The sequence below is a fragment of the Rutidosis leptorrhynchoides genome, chromosome 1 (assembly GCF_046630445.1).
Source record: "Rutidosis leptorrhynchoides isolate AG116_Rl617_1_P2 chromosome 1, CSIRO_AGI_Rlap_v1, whole genome shotgun sequence".
NCBI classification, from domain to species: domain Eukaryota; kingdom Viridiplantae; phylum Streptophyta; class Magnoliopsida; order Asterales; family Asteraceae; genus Rutidosis; species Rutidosis leptorrhynchoides.
The window spans coordinates 477,660,864-477,679,902 of record NC_092333.1 but is presented as its reverse complement, the minus strand read 5'-3'; the positions used below and the strand labels follow the sequence as shown (position 1 = coordinate 477,679,902).

At 34.4% G+C, this 19,039-nt stretch overlaps 1 protein-coding gene across 3 annotated transcripts; it reads left to right on the top strand.

Annotated features, from left to right (window-relative positions):
- Positions 1-10,177: 10,177 nt before the first annotated feature.
- LOC139874842 (uncharacterized) lies at positions 10,178-12,994 on the top strand. Of its 3 annotated transcripts, none has more exons than XM_071862242.1 (3): positions 10,178-10,306; positions 10,499-10,736; positions 12,557-12,994. In XM_071862242.1, exons 2-3 carry the CDS (start codon positions 10,515-10,517, stop codon positions 12,620-12,622), a joined length of 288 nt encoding a protein of 95 aa, XP_071718343.1. In that variant the 5' UTR covers positions 10,178-10,306; positions 10,499-10,514; the 3' UTR covers positions 12,623-12,994. The 3 variants fall into 3 exon arrangements, with proteins under 3 accessions (XP_071718343.1, XP_071718338.1, XP_071718342.1); XM_071862237.1 differs by having other exon boundaries at positions 10,187-10,397; XM_071862241.1 differs by having other exon boundaries at positions 10,213-10,319.
- The last annotated feature ends 6,045 nt before the right edge of the window (positions 12,995-19,039 follow it).

Sequence of the window (19,039 nt, the reverse complement as noted above, 5' to 3'; positions counted from 1 at the left end):
CTGTTTCATATATACAATTACCTTTGACTACTCTCGACGATTCATGAACAATTATATGTATGTATATATATATGTACAAGTAAAAACGACTTTCCTACAGTAAAACACTATTTGCTACAGTAAAACACTATTTGCTACAGTGAAAACGTATTTTGCTACAGTGCTACAGTGAAAACGACTTTGCTACAGTGATTTGCTACAGTAAACACTATTTGCTACAGTAAAACACTATTTGCTACAGTAAACACTATTTGCTACAGTGAATACTATTTGATGTCGACGAACTAGCAAACAAAACGGGAAAGGCGGCCATGTGATCGCATGGCAAAAACACTGAAAACTCATGCGATCGCATGAGCTACAGTAAATCGAAAAATACTATAAAAAGGCCAGTTTGTTCGACGATATACTTACAACATATTTTCTTATGTAAATTGAATTTTAATTTATAATTATAATTATAATTTTAATTTAAGTTAATAATAATAAAGTATATTCGAGGGTGTTTTAATTCGGGTTTCAAACCGCTTTAAGCTAAGGAAATATTGGGTATTGTTTGGGGTATTGTTCTTGAATCCAAGGCCAACCATACAGTCGTCTACCGTCATTACGTCTACGCAATTTGCCTACAATATTGAGTCTCAATATTGAACTGTGAGTTATAGTCTCCCTTTTTAAATGCTTTAAATATTTTTGGGCTGAGAATACATGCAATTTATTTTAAACGCAATAAGACACAAGTACATACAAAATTCTACACTGAGTTAAACCGAAAATCCCTTAGCTTTGGTAACTAGTAGCTGCCAGTACATAGGATATGGACTGGTGGGCGCGAATAATTGTATATGGATCCATAGGGCTTGACATCCCCGTCCGAGCTAGAGCGCTAGCCTTTTAACGGACGTATGTTATTTGAGTTTAAGACACGTTGGTTTGCGTGTATTAAAACGAATGGGGTAATTATCACTATAGCGTTAAGTTTAGTTACCAGGGTGCTCTGTTACGTAGAATCTATTGATAAACTTTTGATGAAATCTTGTGGTCTATCTTTATACATGTTTATGACTCGAGCAATTAAACCTATAACTCACCAACATTCGTGTTGACTTTTTAGCATGTTTTATTCTCAGGTCCTTAGAATGCTTCCGCTGTGATGTGCTTGTTGCCTGCATGGAGTCTCTCATGCTTTGTACAAAGTTTATTGCATTCAAAATAAAACTGCGTTGTGTAATAAATAACTGGACTGTGATGTCAACCTGTAAATTAAAGACTTATGTATTTCGGGGTTTTGCTTATACCTAAGCACTCACTCACATGTTTATAACTTTCTATGTTTAGAAAGTCACTTATTTTAATGAATGCAATATTTTATCAAAACGTATCATATAGAGGTCAAAACCTCACTGTGGAATCAATGATTAACGTGCCGCGTCAATAGCGATTTTGACGGGTCGTTACAGTGGAAGGTGTGTTTGTTGGTGAGGGTCCACAGAAAAGAAAAAAAAGAAGAAGCAGCTACATAAATTGTGTTTAGTGGCCACGTGATTTAGAAAGGAAAAGGAGAAAGTGTATGTTGTGGTGTACTACACAAAAAGAAAAAAAAGGTGTTTGGGTCACGGGTTACAACAAAAACAAAAAATAATGTTTGACAAAGTTGATGGAAGCTAGTGAAGAGTGATGAAGGTATTTGAAGTGGTTCGGTGTTGCCATGGTGGTCCTTGATGGTGATTGAAGACGGAAATAGAAAGTAGCGTAACAGTAGCCATCGTAAAAAAAATAATAATGATGGTGTTAGGTTGTAAAAAGGTGATGATCAAATGGGTGGTGGGTTATTGTACATGGTGGAAGAGGGTAGCCGTTGGTGGCTCGTGATGGTGGAAGTTAAATCAAAAACAGAAAGGAACAAGCTGCAGTAGTGTATCGATTAGTTTGGGTTTAGTTGTGTAGCTGTAATAGCAGGTTAGCACACAACAACTCTTCAGTTTTTGGGCTTGTTTGTCGATAATAGCCATAAGAAAACAAGTGGGTATTCAATATAGTAGTTTAATGAAGAGTTGAGGTTGAAACAGAAGTATATCGAAGAAAGAAAGAAAAAAAATTGTTTGGTGTCTATTGAAGAAAAAGATTGTTTGGGTGGTGGTGGTGATATTCAATATCACATCTCCCCATTCATGCAGAACTAGAAAGATACATATATTATTTAACTTATATATAATATTAATAATAATTAATAATAATAATATTCCATCAATCATAAAATTATCATGTTGCAAGATTGAAAGGTACGTGTAACAAAATAAACACAGTATATTTAATCAATCAATCTAACACAGTACTCATTCAAATAATATGGTATCTTTATTCAATCACGGATATATTTTCATCTTATTGAAAACAGAATAATATTAATAACTTAATAATTAAGCAAAGACACAATATCACATGTTTAATTTGAAAGCCATCATGTGTCGACAGTTTAATAGGGATAGTATTTTGTACACCGTTGTTAATCAGTGGCGGATAAAAGTTCACAAAAAAAAATCCCAAATTTTTATAATAATTTTCTTTATTTATTTCAGTCATTATGGTATAAAATTCGGTCATTAATTTATTAAATAAAAATTACATCAACTGTCCCTCTCAATTTTGGGTAAAATATAAAAAGTGTTAAAATTAAATAATTAGATCCTAAATATACTTTTAATAAGCCTATAACTTATATAACTCATTTTCGGATCACCTTTTATTTTAAAATTACATAAGTTCGTATTTAACTTGCTTAATATCAATCAGAATATCAAAGGAGTATTACAATCATTCAATATTTATTTTTAATATACTTTATTTATATATAGATATGTCTTAAATAATAATAATATATATTATTTTATTTTACATTATTAATTCTAACAATTACTTCATGTAATATTTCAATTTATATTTCTAATTATTATTTATATATATATTCACACATATCTATTTACAATTAATTGTTCGTGAATCGTCAAGAGCAGTCGAAGGTCAATTGAATATATGAAACAGTTCAAACTTTTTGAGACTCAACCTTACAGACTTTGCTTATCGTGTCAAAGATATTAAATCGTATCGAGAGTTTGGTTTAAAATTAGTCGAAATTTTCCGGGTCACTACAGATGCACGCTATGAAAGTTGGTTGTGAATTATGTCAAGGACCACACCTCACAAATGATTGTAATCAGGCAACTATGGAAGAACGGGTGAACTAATTGGGTAATCAATACAATAATCAGTACCAAGGAGGTAGTTCAGGTTATCAGAGGAATGGACCACTAGGGTTCATTAATCGAAACCAGAATCAGCATCAAGTTGGCAAAGTTCCTTCCTTAGAAGAGTTATTAGGGGTTTCATAATAAAGACGAATGAAAGTATTACGGCCTTAAGACAAGACAGTGATGTGACAAAGCAACAATTGAGGCTTCAACAGGATTCAATGCAGAATTTGGAACAGGAAGTGGGTCATATATCCCAAGTGTTAACGGAGAGACCACCGGGTGCTCTCGCATCAACTACCCAAATGAACCCTAACGTCAATGGGCAGCCCCGAACAATCTTGACTAATAACCATCGAAGTGATATGAAGAATAAAGATCCTCAGGTTTCTACCTATTCACAGGTGAATGTTGTTTCTAGCTTTGAGGGATATGATTCCGATGAGGTTATTCCGACTTATACTCATAATGGTGAAGACTGCTGGATTAGAGTTAGTGATATAACTCCCACGTATGGTAATTACTTAATGAGTTTAATGACGGGGAGTTCTTCTAGTTCGGGTAATCAAGAGTCTGAGGTGAAAAGTGTTAAGACGACCGAGTCTCCCAAGTTTAGGATGAATAATGATGAGAAGATTGAAGTGGAAGAAAAGGTGATATCTTCACCTAAGTTGCAGGTTTACAAGCCGCCCATTCCATATCCGAAAGCCATCCAATCCCAGCAATCAAAGGAAACTGTTTGTAAGCTGCCTGACAATATTGATAATATTTGTGTGAATGTACCTTTGGTTGATGTTCTTGCAGGTATGCTCAATTATGGGAAATTTTTAAAAGATTTAATGGAGAAGAAGGGTGAGCACGAGCAGGCATCCTTCGCGTTTCTTGAAGCGGAGTGTGCTGCTATTTTGGAAAAAAGTAATATGCCACCAAAGTTAGGTGATCCAGGGCCATTCATAGTGCCCTGTAGGATTGATGACTCTGAAATTTTTAAGTGTTTAACTGATTCAGGTGTGAGTATCAATCTTATGCCGTTATCTGTTTATTCACGCTTGGGTTTGAATGAGCTTAAGTCGACTAATACTGGAGTTATATTGGTTAACCAGTCGAATAGTAAACCCATAGGAATTGCTGAAAATTTGGTGGTTAAGGTAGGCAAATTAGAGTTTCCAGCTGATTTTGTAGTTGTTGATATGCCAGAAGATAAGGTTGTACCCATTGTTTTAGGTAGACCATTTTTAGTAACTGCCGGTGCATTAACTGACCGGAGGACTTGTAAATTGATTTTGAGGGATAGAGGTAAAACCTTAAGCTTTCAGACTAATTTTAGTGTTAAACCACCACTCGCACCTGTAGATTATGTGAATGTAATTACTAGTGTTGAAACTGAAGCTAGTAAACCGAATAAGTGTGGGGGAAAGATAGAGGAGAAGCTTATTGATAAACCGCCCGAGGATAGTGTTATTGATAAATCAATAAGGAGGTTGTACAATCGGGTTAGGAATTCAATGTCTGAGAAATATGAGCATGTTAGGAATAAATTGGTTTCAAATATTTCTAGAAAGGAAAAGAAAAAACTTAGTGAGTTTACCAAGGAGTCAAAGATGGCGGATGTTTGGTTATTAAATGCGATTGGTTATAGAAATTCGATTAAAGGTTCTGGTGGGTTGAAGGATGGAACCGTGTATCATTCGGGCATCAGTTGAGAGGAAGGTGGAGTCTAGTGCAAGACTCGTTAATAAACTTGCACAATGTATATCCTTGTAACCTTGTATATTGCGTGAGTTTTAAAACTAAAAAAACCCTAAAAATTTGAAAAACCCAAAAATTCAAAAATAGTTTTTTTTTTCTTTTTGTGTTTTGTTCTTTTGTAATCATTGCAGGTACCATCATGTGATGACAATCGAGGATGGCCGTCAGTGCAGAGCCGTCTGTCACTCCGTTTCACGATTATGTTGCCGGTTATGTTTTTCCCATTCACTCTATTGTCCTCTCGAATTTATATTTTATTTACATGATTTCATGTAAATGAGGACATTACATGATCTTAAGTGTGGGGGGAGAGATATAAATTCTCGCGAATGTAATACACTTGGCTTGAGTTTTATTTTTGACTAAATTGTTGAAAAAATTAGGAATTTTTAAAAATTTTGAAAGCTTGTCTCAAAACCGAGATGGTTTTGAAAGCACATAACCTTAAAACCCATAATTTTCGAAAAACTTGTTTTGTGTAAAAATTTAGTTAGTTTTCTCGTTCTTAAAATATAAAAATGGTTTTCTTAAGGTCTTGTTTTCCCTAAGGCCAAATTCTTCTTGGTTTCGCACGTGGTGCTCTTGATTCGGGGTAATGAAGCTTTTGGGTGATTATAAGTTCGATTTTGAAGACTATATTTGATTGAAGGCTTGAACCTTGCGCTTGTTTTGTTGAAGACTACACGATATGGATTTAATGATTTTGAAGACGATATCGGTGTGTTTTTGATTCTATTATTACTGAAGACTTGTTCAAGTATGTTATTTTTGTTAGAGTTGATATTGTTTGAAGATAGACTTGCTTGAGGACAAGCAAGGTTCAAGTGTGGGGGATTTTGATATTGCCTCATTTATACATATTTTTACTCGCAATATCGGGTCGTTTATATTTGGTTTTTGGATATAAATTGAAGAAATGGTGAATAAATTGTTAAAGTTTGAGTTGTTACATTCCTACAAGATGGTTTGAAGAGTTATATTGTTTTGGAAGATATTTGGGTGAAAGTTTCACTGTTTTCAAGAAGGAAATCGAAAGTCGAAGCAAAGCATCGAAGTTTATTGTTGAAACAGGAAATACTGGTCGAAACAGCACATCTCGCGGCCGCATCAACCTTTAATGCGGTCGCGATTTTGGTAGTTGCCCGTGATTAAATTCTCGCGGTCGCATTGCATTAACAGAAATTCGGAAACAAAGATCAAGGAATCTCGCGCTCACATCACACTACAATGCGGTCGCGATTTTTGATGAAGACTCGCGGTCGCGATCCACCTTAATACGGCCGCGAGATTTCAGCCAACTTCAGATTTTTTATTTACTATTTAAACGCGTTTTAGCCCTTTTTAGGGTATTCAGTTTTCTAAGATGAATTTTGGTTCTCTAGCAGCTAGGTTACGCATCTTATAGCTTTTCTATCAACTTTTCATTGGGTTTACATTATTGCAATAATTTTGGTTAGTGTTAATCTTTCTATTACTTTTATTTACATTCAATTTAATGAATTCAATTGTTTATCTTTTATTCTCTTGTGTTCTTTGCTTTAATATGAGTAGCTAAATTAGTTGTATCTACTTAGATGATTGAACTAAGGTGAAGGATTGCTATCTTATGAATTAAACGATTAGATCTCATTATTCATATATTGTTTAGCTAAGAACGAATGTTATAAGGGTTAATCAATTAGTTGAAGTTGCAGAGTTTATTAACTAGTAAACGAGAGTTGAATAAGTGTTGATCTTTACTAGGTTATTGAACGTGAATAACTTAGGACTTTAGTTAGTTATATACGGGAGACCGGTGTAATTAATTAACTAGTAATTAAACTATGAGAAACCTTGATAATTGTGGAATTGTTAGGGATACTTAACTAATTCAAGCTAGATTAATGTATTGTTTAATATCTTGGTAACTAGATTAGAGAATTAGGATCAATGAGAGTTGAGCTAAGGATTTAGTTGATAATCTGTGAGAATCGAGAGATAATTACAGTGTTACCACCATTATAATTGTTTTTAAAGTGAACTTAACAGCAATCCTGATCCAAGTGAATTGATTCTAAGTGGATACCTTTGTCTTTATTGATTTAATTTAATCTTATTACGCAATTGTTTTCTGAACAAAACAACCCCATTTTTTTACTAGAATAATTATTAGTTAAAGTTTCTGATAAAACTGCTCTCTATGGACGAACTGGTCAGCATTACTTATAAATTACTGCACGATCAGGATTAGTTGCCTATATTGTGTGATAATTATTGGGTAGTTTTTACTAGTTATTTTTAGAGTATGAAATTACACATCAGTAACAGTCGTTTTAAAGGTGCTGACCTTCAATTCCTAGTGTGAGCCGCGCCGTGGCAGGGAAGTGGCGTGCCGCGCCTAGGTACAGACTGAAATGCTTAGTAAAAAAAAAGTTTTGTGTTAATTAACGGGTTGGGTCGTTACATCTAATAAAATAAAATTCTTGCTTTTCAAAAAAAAAAAAAAAAGACAAAAAAGAAAAATAGGGTGTAAAACTGAAAAGTTATCACAAAATACGTGTCACTTTTTCTTACACTATGTTCTTTTTGTCTGCGGGCAATAGTATTTCTCGCGTTGGTTACTGTAGCTGCGTGCATAAAGCCATTTCATCTTCTTCTTTTTCTTTTTTTACCTTCATTTGCACTTATATATTGCTTTATTGTTTAAAGATGTTATCGGATCGGATTTGGGCTGGTTCTAGGTAATCTTGTATCCGAACTCGATTAAGAAATCATGTCTCAAATGCGGACCCATACCCGTCGAGTCTCATTACATACTAATTGTCGGGTTATCAGATTTTCCCGTGGTAAATGAAGATCTCCATTTACTTAGTTATTCTCTGGTTAACAAGTTTTTCTGTGTGAATCGAATATCCTCCTAATTCTCATTCAACATTTACCTATTTATATTTTTATTTTAATAATGCTAATAATATGAGTAATAATTTTAAAAAAATTAATTACATATAAATATTTAACAATTGTATATTGTAACTTAGATTATTATTATTATTATTATTATTATTATTATTATTATTATTATTATTATTATTATTATTATTATTATTATTATTATTATAATTAATTAATAATAATAATAGTAATTATTATTATTATTATTATTATTATTATTATTATTATTATTATTATTATTAATTTTTAATTCTATTATTGTTATTACTGAAACTGAAATTTCCATCGAGTCAGTTGTACGGGTCGTGTACGCGAGTTTGTGTTAAATCATTTCCATACCCGAACGCAAACTTTTTTTAAATCATCTTCATACTTGGCCCGAGAGCCGATTACCTAGACCCAAAACGCACTATGTTTTTAATCTATTAGTTTTCCTTCACTTTTATTCCCCAACTTCTAGCTAACAAACTCTACTTTTTTGTCGTTCTAACAAAAGATAAAAAAATATAATAATGTTAGAAAATAGGAATTCAGTTAATGTAGAAGAATATTCAAATTTTATTTGAATAAAATTAAATGTAAATCTAAAATAAAATAGAATAGAAATTAAAAATAAATCAACCTTTGTATTTGTATAATGGAATTTTATAAAGATAGCCGTAGGGGCTATCTTTAAGATTCTAGGACATGCATGATTTATTTGTACTATACTAATAACCACCATACTATGTTTATAACTACCTCACTAATATTTATTTATGTACCATCATTTAAGCATCTAAAAATTTCTTAAGCATAGCCCTTAAGGCTATGTTTAGAAAAATCCTTATATAATATGGGAAGTGACAATGATTGCTTTCGATTTGTGAAAATGGTGCAACTTCGGTTGGCACTTCGAAGTCCAAAGTTAAAAGAAAGCTAATTTGAATGTTTCGAACAGTGTTGACTCGATTAATGATGTGGTCGATAATTTTGATCTTGTTGAGAATGTTGATGCAACTAAAGTTGGTAGATAATGTTAGAAAATGAAGTAGGATTCTTCATTTTGTGGGTATGTTAAGTGATTTACGTTCTCTTTAAGATAAGACAAGTCAAATCGTTTCATCAAAGTGGAGAGGAAATTTGTTAAACTAGTTTTTAAGACCAAGAAATCTGGTTTTGTTGTGAATAAGTTAGAAATCTTTTTTTAGCGATATTGAAGACTGTGACGGGTCCTCGAGTTAGTATTGTTTTTAATTTTGTTCGGCGACACTTTTTTTTTTTTTTAGATGTGTTTGGGTTTGATACTATGTGTTGTAGTGTAATGTTTTTATTTTGGGTCACTCGACCGATTTTGGTCTTGAATCCTTCTGTCTTTAGGTTGATTTTGCTTAGTTTATTATTATTATTTTTTTGCTTTGATATTTTGTTTATTATTTTTCCCGTCTCATATTAATTGCCTACAATCAAAAAACACAAGTTTCAAGAATCATTATATTATATTTTTTGTTACTTTACAAGTTAACTTTTACTTTTTATCAATTTTTTTCGTCTTACACGCATAAAATAATGATCTAAAAAATCTTACCTTATTTTTTTTTATCTATTTATATATTTTATAAACAGATAAAAAATGAAATAATCCGATTATTTTTTGAGATTGTCTAACCATAGACCTTATACTTAAGGAATTTTCAATGCATAATTTATTGTATATTTGGATGAGGTGGTTTTTAAAAGTCATTGAGAAGTTATTAAATTGTACAATAGTTTAATTCATGTACAATAGGGCTAATGGTACCGTTAATTTGATAGTTCAAAATGAAATACTCCGTATTAAAGAATTAGTTATGGATCCAGGGAATAGTTAATAGTGTTTTGGGGCTTCTCTATGCTCCCTTTTTTTTTTTTTTTTTTAAATTTTTTTTTCGACGAAAAAGACGATAACTTTATTAACTATCCATTCATCAAAAAGATGAACGATTCAAAACGAGAAGATACAAAGGGAAATCCACATGCCTCAAAGCAAGAAAGTAAACTCAACTAAACAAAACCAAATGACTTAAGAAAACCTATAACAAAGCACAAAAGGAACAAAAAATCACATAACGAAAGCTAACGACCACCGTCCTTCACCGTACTGGAAGAAACGTTCTTGCCCTTGTCTTTGATAATCGGCCTCGAAAACTTACCGTCGAGTTATTCGTACGTAACCTTTTTCTTACTTCTAGATTAATACGTAAATCTAGTAGGAGAGCTGACATTGGATGAAACCGAAGGACCCTCAATCCCATCAATACCAGACTCGGATCCGATGTCTACCTTAGCCCGAACATCATTTGCTACAACCTGCGAGCTTTCCACGACACCATCTTCGTCCCTTAAGTGCAAAGGAGCGGGTAAAACGAGAGAGTATTATTTTGTGGTTTCTCTCACTTTCGCCCAAAAAAAAACTCTAAACTTAAAAATTCAATTTCAATTCAGGAAGAAGTAAAAACAATATAGCATTCTTTGAGCTGTATCATTTTCAATTCTATCTATCCTTTCAATATTTCAAATTCAAATAGTATTAATAATATCACAATATCCAGATCCGGCGGCGATCAAATGGAGAAAGAGACCAATAACAACACCAACGGCGGCAGCGGTTACTGGTGGTGGGCCGCCGCTAGTGGTGTACAAGTTGTTTATGGAATATACTCGATCCGTAAAGGCTACTCCGGTGACTCACGTCTCATGCCGCTAAAAGCTTTTGGTATAGCTTCTTTATTCGTTGGCGCTACCGCCACTGCCACCGTCGGAACCCTAAGTGCCTCTGGCATCCACTCGGTCCGCTCTCTACCTTAATTTTACGATTAATTTTTCATATTCTGAAATTACATTTGTACAATGATTGGTTAGGTTTAGGTCATGAAACGCCCAATTTGTGTTAATTATGTTGAATTGAATGTACGGGTGATTGTTGAATTGTTTTTTACTAATTATTTTGAAATTTGTTTAGTTTTAGGTTAGATTTTTTTAAGTACTCAAATATAACTCAAAGCTCATTTTCATCATGTGTTTTCAGTTATTTTCGAGTTAATGTGTAAGTAGGTGTATTTTCATTTGGATTGGGAATCCGATAAATCGATAATCATAGTAGACTAGGAGTAAAAACTATTGCCAACAACTATGTGAATGATTGCAGTTATGATGTTGTAGCTCATGTGGTAAGAAAATTAGAAATAAAATTGAGACGCCATGAAAATGGTAAAATCAAATTTTCATGGGTTTTAAATCCTGTCTGAAATTTACTTTAGGCTCTAAGAGTCAGTCAAGTCGCCAATAAATCGACGCTATAAATACATATGTATGGTGTTTTTAAGGATGGTGAATTATCACTACCCCTTTTAAATGTGACAGAGTATATGTGAAATACATTTGTTTTGTTTTCATTTCATTGTTAAAAGTACTTACCTGAATGAGGTTAGTACCGCATTTGTTATGTGAATTACCACATTTTTTTGATGCAAACAGAAACCCTTTGCATTAAGCTGCTTCTGTGTGGTTCTTATGGCTCATGTGACCTTCAACTTGATATCACTTTTCTTGATCTCTATTTGATCTATGTGCATATGTTGAATTGGTTAGTCTACTGATAAATGTTTCGACTGTATTTGCGAGTCTTGGTTGATGTACATGTGTTGTGTATGTTGTTTTCATATTCAAGTAAAAGTGCTAAGTGTGATGGCCTTGTTTAGCATTTACCTTGCCACTAATTTGTTGAGATTGCTCACATTAATGAAATAAAACAACATTTCAATAACAATGGTTTCTTGTAGAGTTGGCAAGTTTCGTGGGTTGAATAGGTAGGATATGGTAACTAATCAGAATAGATAGTTATTTGGTACATATCAATATGGGTCGGGATCAGCTGGTTCGAGACCACAAACACTTTTCCCTTTATTTTTGAGTTCATTAAGAAGTAACTGGTTCAAATATGATCAAATTTAATCTTCTTATTACAGTGATAAACTTATTCTTAAATAAAACTGATATAAGAGGTTTTATGCGTATAGACTATACTTTGGGTCACTTTGGACATTTTTGTCCCGTTCCACCGTTTTTTCAGCTTAGCGAAAAAGGTTATGTTACCTGTTGGACCCGTTAGCATTAACTCTCACCCGAAGCTGGTACCTGATTATCATAAACTAGTTCAATTTGGAACCTTATGTCTTATGTACCCGAAGACGTTTTTATTTTGTCTTATGTGCCCGAAGACGTTTTTATTTTGTCTTATGTCTTATGTTTTCTTTTGAAGACATAAGATAAAATAATGTCTTATTTTGTCTGCAACCTCGCATAGATATATGCTTATAAGTGTTGCAGACAGAATTAAGTTATTTTGCAGACATAAAAACAAACAGTCTTCACTATTGAGCATACAGACTTTTAGACCACATCTTCTTCACAGACATGGTTTTCAGGCAAAAACATCTTAAAAAACAGACAAACACCTAATTGTTTGCAACAAAAGTCAATTACACTGAATGGAAATCTAGTTGGCATTCTTAAACACACAGTCACGCATGCACATGCACTATTTATAATCATACATTACACAGAAGCTCAGATCAGGCTGCACTAACAACTCGGCTTTAATAATGTAGGTAACGGATGCTGTGGAACTTGGTGCGAGTATAAGGTCTAGTCTTGGGGTGAAGGGGAGGGGATGAATCTAGTTACAACTTTGATCATATTGATCCAAGTAGTGTTATGATGGAAGTTTAAGTTTAAATCAGGTGCATAACAAACAATAATCTTCTCATTGGCCCAAACTGAGGAAGTTTAAAACCAACAACTCTGGCTCTTGCATTTCATATATGACCATGGTGCCAAATTGTGTTCGATACTGCATCTTTTTCACATCCTGCCGGTAAGAGATCCATCCAGTGGTTTTTGTAGTTGTGATTGTTGTTACAAATTGATAGATCTCTTTTTAGATGAAACCATGAGTTCCTTATAGTGCTAATCTGTTAAAGTATGAGATTATTTGTCCAATTGTTGCTACGTATCTGTTACGTTTCGTTACTGTCTAATTGGTTTGATTCACATGCACTCGGTATTATACGATGACTTTTACTGAAGATGTGAACAAATGTGGGAGCAAGCAACCAAATGATTTTTCTTTGAACAGCAGTTTGGGATCGCCCCAGGGGACTAAACCACCACACGTTAATCTCTAGTAGTTGCATAATTCGCCCCAGCTGTTGCCCAGGATGAAACCCGACCCAATTCGAGGGCATGGCCGGTAAAATCCCCCTCCCCCACTGCCCCCGCAACGTGACGTGTGTAAGGCACCCTTGGGTGGAATTCAAGGGTTTAGGGGTAACGTTGTGTGCAGTACCCTACGAGAGTCGAACTCGTGACCTCTCGTTAAGAGATGCATGCCACTACCACATAAGCTATAACACGAGGTTGTAAGCAACCAAATGATTTAATTACTTAATCTCTTCACAAGTCAGGGTACTTGCAAATTTGTTTTTCTCTCAGGTGAGTGGCTAAAGTTTTCATGATTTTGTAACATATTGCATTCGGATCTAAAAATAACAGCCAACAAAACATACTTGATATTCATTATTAAAAAAGCTCATCCTTTTCACAACAAGTATTTGTAAATGTATAACAATATTCTCGAGTTTGATTAAATAGGGGAGTAAAGTCTTCAATCACTTCAAATGGGAGACGACATACCGACTCCTCTAAATGGTAACTGAATATAATTTCTTTCAAAAAGAATTTGCAATTAAATTGTATTTTTTCACTCAAGTTCACCCCACTAGAAACAAGTACTCTGAGATTAATTGGTTTGCAAAGAGATTCCGATATTTAGGTTAATCAAAAATTTGGAGCAACAATCTTGCTCCATTAAGCTGTTAATCGTTCTAGACTTCTAGTCACTGATTTGGTCATCTACTAGCGTATCTGGTATAGGAAAAATGTGAATATGCCTTTAATTTCGAATTCTCAACTACCACTATTCCACCGTCTTTGCTATTTTTTTATTTTTATTTTTTTATTATTATATAATTTTTTTTTTTTTTTTTGCGTAGCACGAGTATTCTCATGAGGGCCGGTCTCGAGAATTTGAGGGCCTAGAACGAGGTGGAAAAAAAGGCCCTCGAGCCTAGAACAAGGTGGCATGTTCATTATTATTTTTAAGTATATTTTTTGTAATGTTACTATTTATCTTAAGCTCGAGTTCGGCTTGTTTGATATTATAGAAGCTCGAGTTTGGCTAGAGCTCGGCTCGAGCTCACTCATATATTACCTAATATTTTCTGTTAATATTTTTTAATTTAATTTAATTATATGTTTATTTTTTTGTATATTTTTATTTTTATTCACTTATAATAAGATTTACTATTAATATTATAATCATATACTGTAATAAATTATGTAAATAAATTATGTTAGGATCAATATAATAAATTATGTAATTGTAACAATTATAATAGATTATGTAATTGTATAATTATTATGTAATTGTATAATAAATTATGTTAGGATCAATATAATAGATGAGATTTGTTGTACTATTGTTAGCATATAATTACCCCTAACCTAGCTTAAGAACAAAGCAACTCCCTCACCTTCACTTTCACCTAGTTCACCATTTCCTCTCAACCTTGTAGCAACTTACACTTAATGAATTTTGGCACATTGTTGTGTGTATAATCTGTATTCATCATCTTATCATCATCTATATTCATATACATACATATACTTACAGCATATACGTATACATATACTCTATGTGTTTATTCAATCAAGCTATAGAACACGAATTTAACTGAGATTTAAGCTAAACATGTGGTATCAGAGCATAATAGGCTAGTCCTAATCGATCCAGAACTGATTCGTGTTCTAATTCGATCAGAAATTCTGTTTTTCAAGCTTTTCAAGTTTTGAGCTGATTTTGACGGTTTTTAATTCCTAAATGTTTCGATCAATTCTGTAAATGTAGAAAGCTTCAGTATCATCTAATGAACATTCGATCCAAATTTCAGAAGTTAATTCGTTGAAACGAGTTCTAATTTTGAAAAATTCAGTTTCTAGTGTTCTTCATAGAAAAGAGATTTGAATCTGCAAATTTATAGTGTTATAGGATCGATGCCTGTTTGATTCCAGTTAAACGAAGCTTAGGAAGTCTTTTCCGATCACTTTCATCAAGCTTCCTCGTGATTTCGTGCTATTTTGAGTTTTCACCGTCGTCTAGCCACCATAAACCACCGTAACAGTATTTTCCGGGCACCTGAAATCTAACAGTCTTCAAGAACTGTAACCGTAAGTCTCTTGTGTTGAATCCGTATCATATTACCCGGATACATTCAAACCGTGTCTATATCCGTATCCTTCTTCATCCGTATCTCTCAAACGACACAACCCGGATGCAATACTTTAACCGTATATAAACATCCGGATTCAATCTTCAACCGTCCGGATACATTCAATCACAACCCGGTTACAATTGGTAACCGTACGGATACGTACTCATCAATTAATTGTAAACATAACGAAGTGCTGCCCAATTTTATTTCAAAATTAGGGTTTGTCTTTGGTGATTTGGGAAAAAGACGAGAGAAGAGAACGAAGAAGATACCTAGGCTTGTTTGATTCAGTTTGATTTAAGATGAATTGAACTGAAGACGAATTAGGATCTATACATAGCGTATTCGTTTTGGGGAGTTAGCAAAGTGACGACACAATACAGTGGCCGTGAGCTTTAATTCTTAAAGAAGAAGACAGCAGGTTTGAAGAGGTTATAAAATTTTATTTGGGCATCCTAACCAGATTCTCACAAGTAGCTCGTTGATAAAGGTCTAGATTATATACAAGAGTTACCAGGGTTCGAATCCCAACTCCTGTATATTTTTTTTAGTTATTAATTCTTGAAGGAATAATTGTAGAAGCTCATGATCAGTCCATAGATTGTCAAAGCCCAATTATTATGTGGATTCATCAACAGATTCAAGCCTAACAAGAGTCACCTGATCCAATTAAATCACTAACGGAAAGGATTAACAAAGTTTAAAAAAAAAAAAAAAATTAACGAATTTCGTTTAACTTTCTAACGAATTTTCACAAGTTCGGTTTCTTGCAAAGACTTCAAATGACGAATAATTCTTTAGTGCCACCTCCAGTACCAACATCAGATGATAATCAAAAACATCTAAATGCTGTGTGTACTTGTTGGATGAGAGGACCAGATTTAGAAAGATTTAAACACCAGATGTGTACAATCAAAATCTATGAAGATTTTGAACTTTCAGAGAGCAAATCACGGGAGGAGCTCTTACAAAAGAAAGTGTCTACTCTTCAAAACGATTTGGAGAGTCAAGTATGATTGTACAAGGAAAGTCAAGCAGAGCTACAAAGTCAAAAAGATTCTTTCTACAAAGAACGATTCAACTTAGAGACACTGAATAATCGACCCAAAGAGAAAATTATTCATCTCATAGAAGAAAATAAGACAGTTCGGACTCTTCAGTCAGAAAATGGTCATCTCAAGTCCAAACATGAGTTTGATTCAAAGACCATTCTACAACTGCGTACAATTGTTGATAATCTTCAAACACATAACCGAACCTCAACTCATGTCTTTGAAAAACGCATTTCTGATCTGCAACATGAATTAGATGTCAAATCGACACAAAATATAAAACCAATAATGATGTCAATGGGTATACAAGTTGAAATCCCAGACTACAACGAACCAAAGATTTCAGAATCAACATGTTCATTGGAGAAGATGATTCCTTCATCACAGATCCCCAAGGTTACTCAAACTCACAACGCTGGTTCCCACGAACAACGCGTATATTCCAGTTATCAAACAAGAACAAATCAACCATTTTTACAACCTACTTATGGTAAATTTGGGGAACTCAATGGATTTCGAGATCAAATGTAACGACCCAAACCAACCCTCGACCAAACCATGCTTAAATACAAAAAAAAAAAAATTTGCTGCACAGTGAATTGGCGCGGCGCGGCGCGCCATTCGGGTCTGTCCGGAAAGTCTCAAAATGCGAAAAAGATTGACTAGTTCCCGACACTTTTAGACGAAACGCTTTTTACCATACATCCAAATATGTAACACTAACCTGTTTCAAACATAAAATCAATGTTTTACAAGCGGGGCCCACACGACCTAAATTACAAGTTTAATACAAGTTAAGAGTTTCGACCACCAAAAAGTTTAAGTTCCAAACTACACAATGAGCATGGCGTTTGGGATTAAACTACCCAACTATCGGTCAAACTCCAAGAGCTACTAAAGCCAAAAGCGTCCCCTAGCATCAAGCAGGATCTCTAGTCCAAAACGATGCCCTTACCCTTGTCCAAAACCGAACCTATAAAATGGTAAACAACGAGAGGGTAAGCAAAGCTTAGTGAATGCAATAATTATACGAGTACATATATAATATACCTACTTGCAATCACTTACACAAATACCGCAAACATGCTAGCAAACACAATTAGCTTATCGTCACATTTACAAGCTATAACCTCCAATAATCAAGCTAGCATATCACAAGCATATATAACATGTACAAAGGTAATATGCTCACACTACAACACAAACCATGGTTAACCAATCGCACAAGGAACGGTGTTTAAAGACCGTCGGTGTTCACAACAACCATTAGTGCACTTAACACTTCGCACACTAACCCCTCGGGTGGCATCTTAACACTTCGATACTTCACCCCGGGTGGCGCCTTAACACTTCGGCACTTCACCCCGAGTGGCGTCTTAACACTTCGACACTTCACTCTTCACCTTACATGGAGTGGCATCTTAACACGTCGATACTTCACTCCCGAGTGGCGTCTTAACACCTCGACACTTCACTCGCCACGTGATTGTGGTGTCTTATCACATCGACACTTCACATCTCACGCTACACAAATAAATACATTATATATCCACGCATATAATTATTCCACTCACCTTAGAGTCTTCGTGAAAGATAACCGAGCTTGCAAAACCTCAAAGTAACGTACCTATCACATTATACATATTATCAAACGCAAACTCAAGTCGGTCAACCAATTCTTCCACCATTCCTAAGTCATTTTGACCCAAGGTGCAATTTCAACCCATTTGAACCCTTAACCCTAATTTTGGGTCGACACACACCAAAACCCTAATCATTAACCAAGATGAGTTTAAAACACCTTTCAATCACAAAGTTTATGCATCAAACACTTACATTTACCCACTTAGGTCCATCATGACCCATTTGACCATTTAAAGCCAATACACCCATTTCGAGTTACCCACTAACCCACTTAACACCCATTTACATATATATAAGTGTGCTAGTACATTAACTAACCAATTTAGGCTCATAAACATAGTTTAATACTTTGAAAACCCTAGTTAGTCATCTTTGGGTCTATATGACCCAAATTCACCCAAAACACCCAATTTACTAACAAATGGGTCTTAGTGTTCATCACCTACACAAACCCTAGCTCTTAAACAATTAAAACAAGGAAGTTAGGTTTAAGGCTTACCACAACTGTCAAAACGTAGCAATTGAGGAGATGAACAACTTTAGTGCTTGCACTTTGACCCGATTCAAGCTTCTTCTTCCTTAATTTGAGTTCTCTCACTCTAGAATCTAACTCTCTCTCTAGAATTGATTGGAAGATGATAAGGTGGGTGAATATGGAGTAAATGACACTCCTAACAACTGATCCAAGCCTTAAAGTCGAACCTTAAGTGGTTTTACCAAAATGCCCTCAAAATATCTTGATTAAAAACAAAGTGGGCTGTCAGCCCGTAATGGCGCGGCGCGCCATAAGGCCGCGTGGCGCGCCAATTGCCCAGATCAGCTTCTTTTGCCTTTTAATTAAATACAACGTAAACCCCACAACTTGAATAACTTATTCACACATATTTACAAGGAAAAATATTCGGGTCTTACAACTCTCCCCCACTTACATCGGAGCGCGTCCTCGCGATCCAAGCCGCATGACAAGTGGAAAGATAAACCAACACAAATTCCTCAGGCTCCCAAGTGAACTCGGAACCTTTACTCCGTCGCCATTGAACCTTAAAGGTCCTCACCTCTTTATTCC

Excerpts from the sequence above, each read along its gene's own strand:
- LOC139874842 (XM_071862237.1), top strand. The coding sequence starts at position 10,222 with ATGTCTACCTTAGCCCGAACATCATTTGCTACAACCTGCGAGCTTTCC. Across the intron at positions 10,398-10,498 it reads CAATTTCAATTCAGGAAGAA|ATCCGGCGGCGATCAAATGG; the intron begins GTAAAAACAATA and ends CACAATATCCAG. Across the intron at positions 10,737-12,556 it reads GTGCCTCTGGCATCCACTCG|GTAACGGATGCTGTGGAACT; the intron begins GTCCGCTCTCTA and ends TTAATAATGTAG.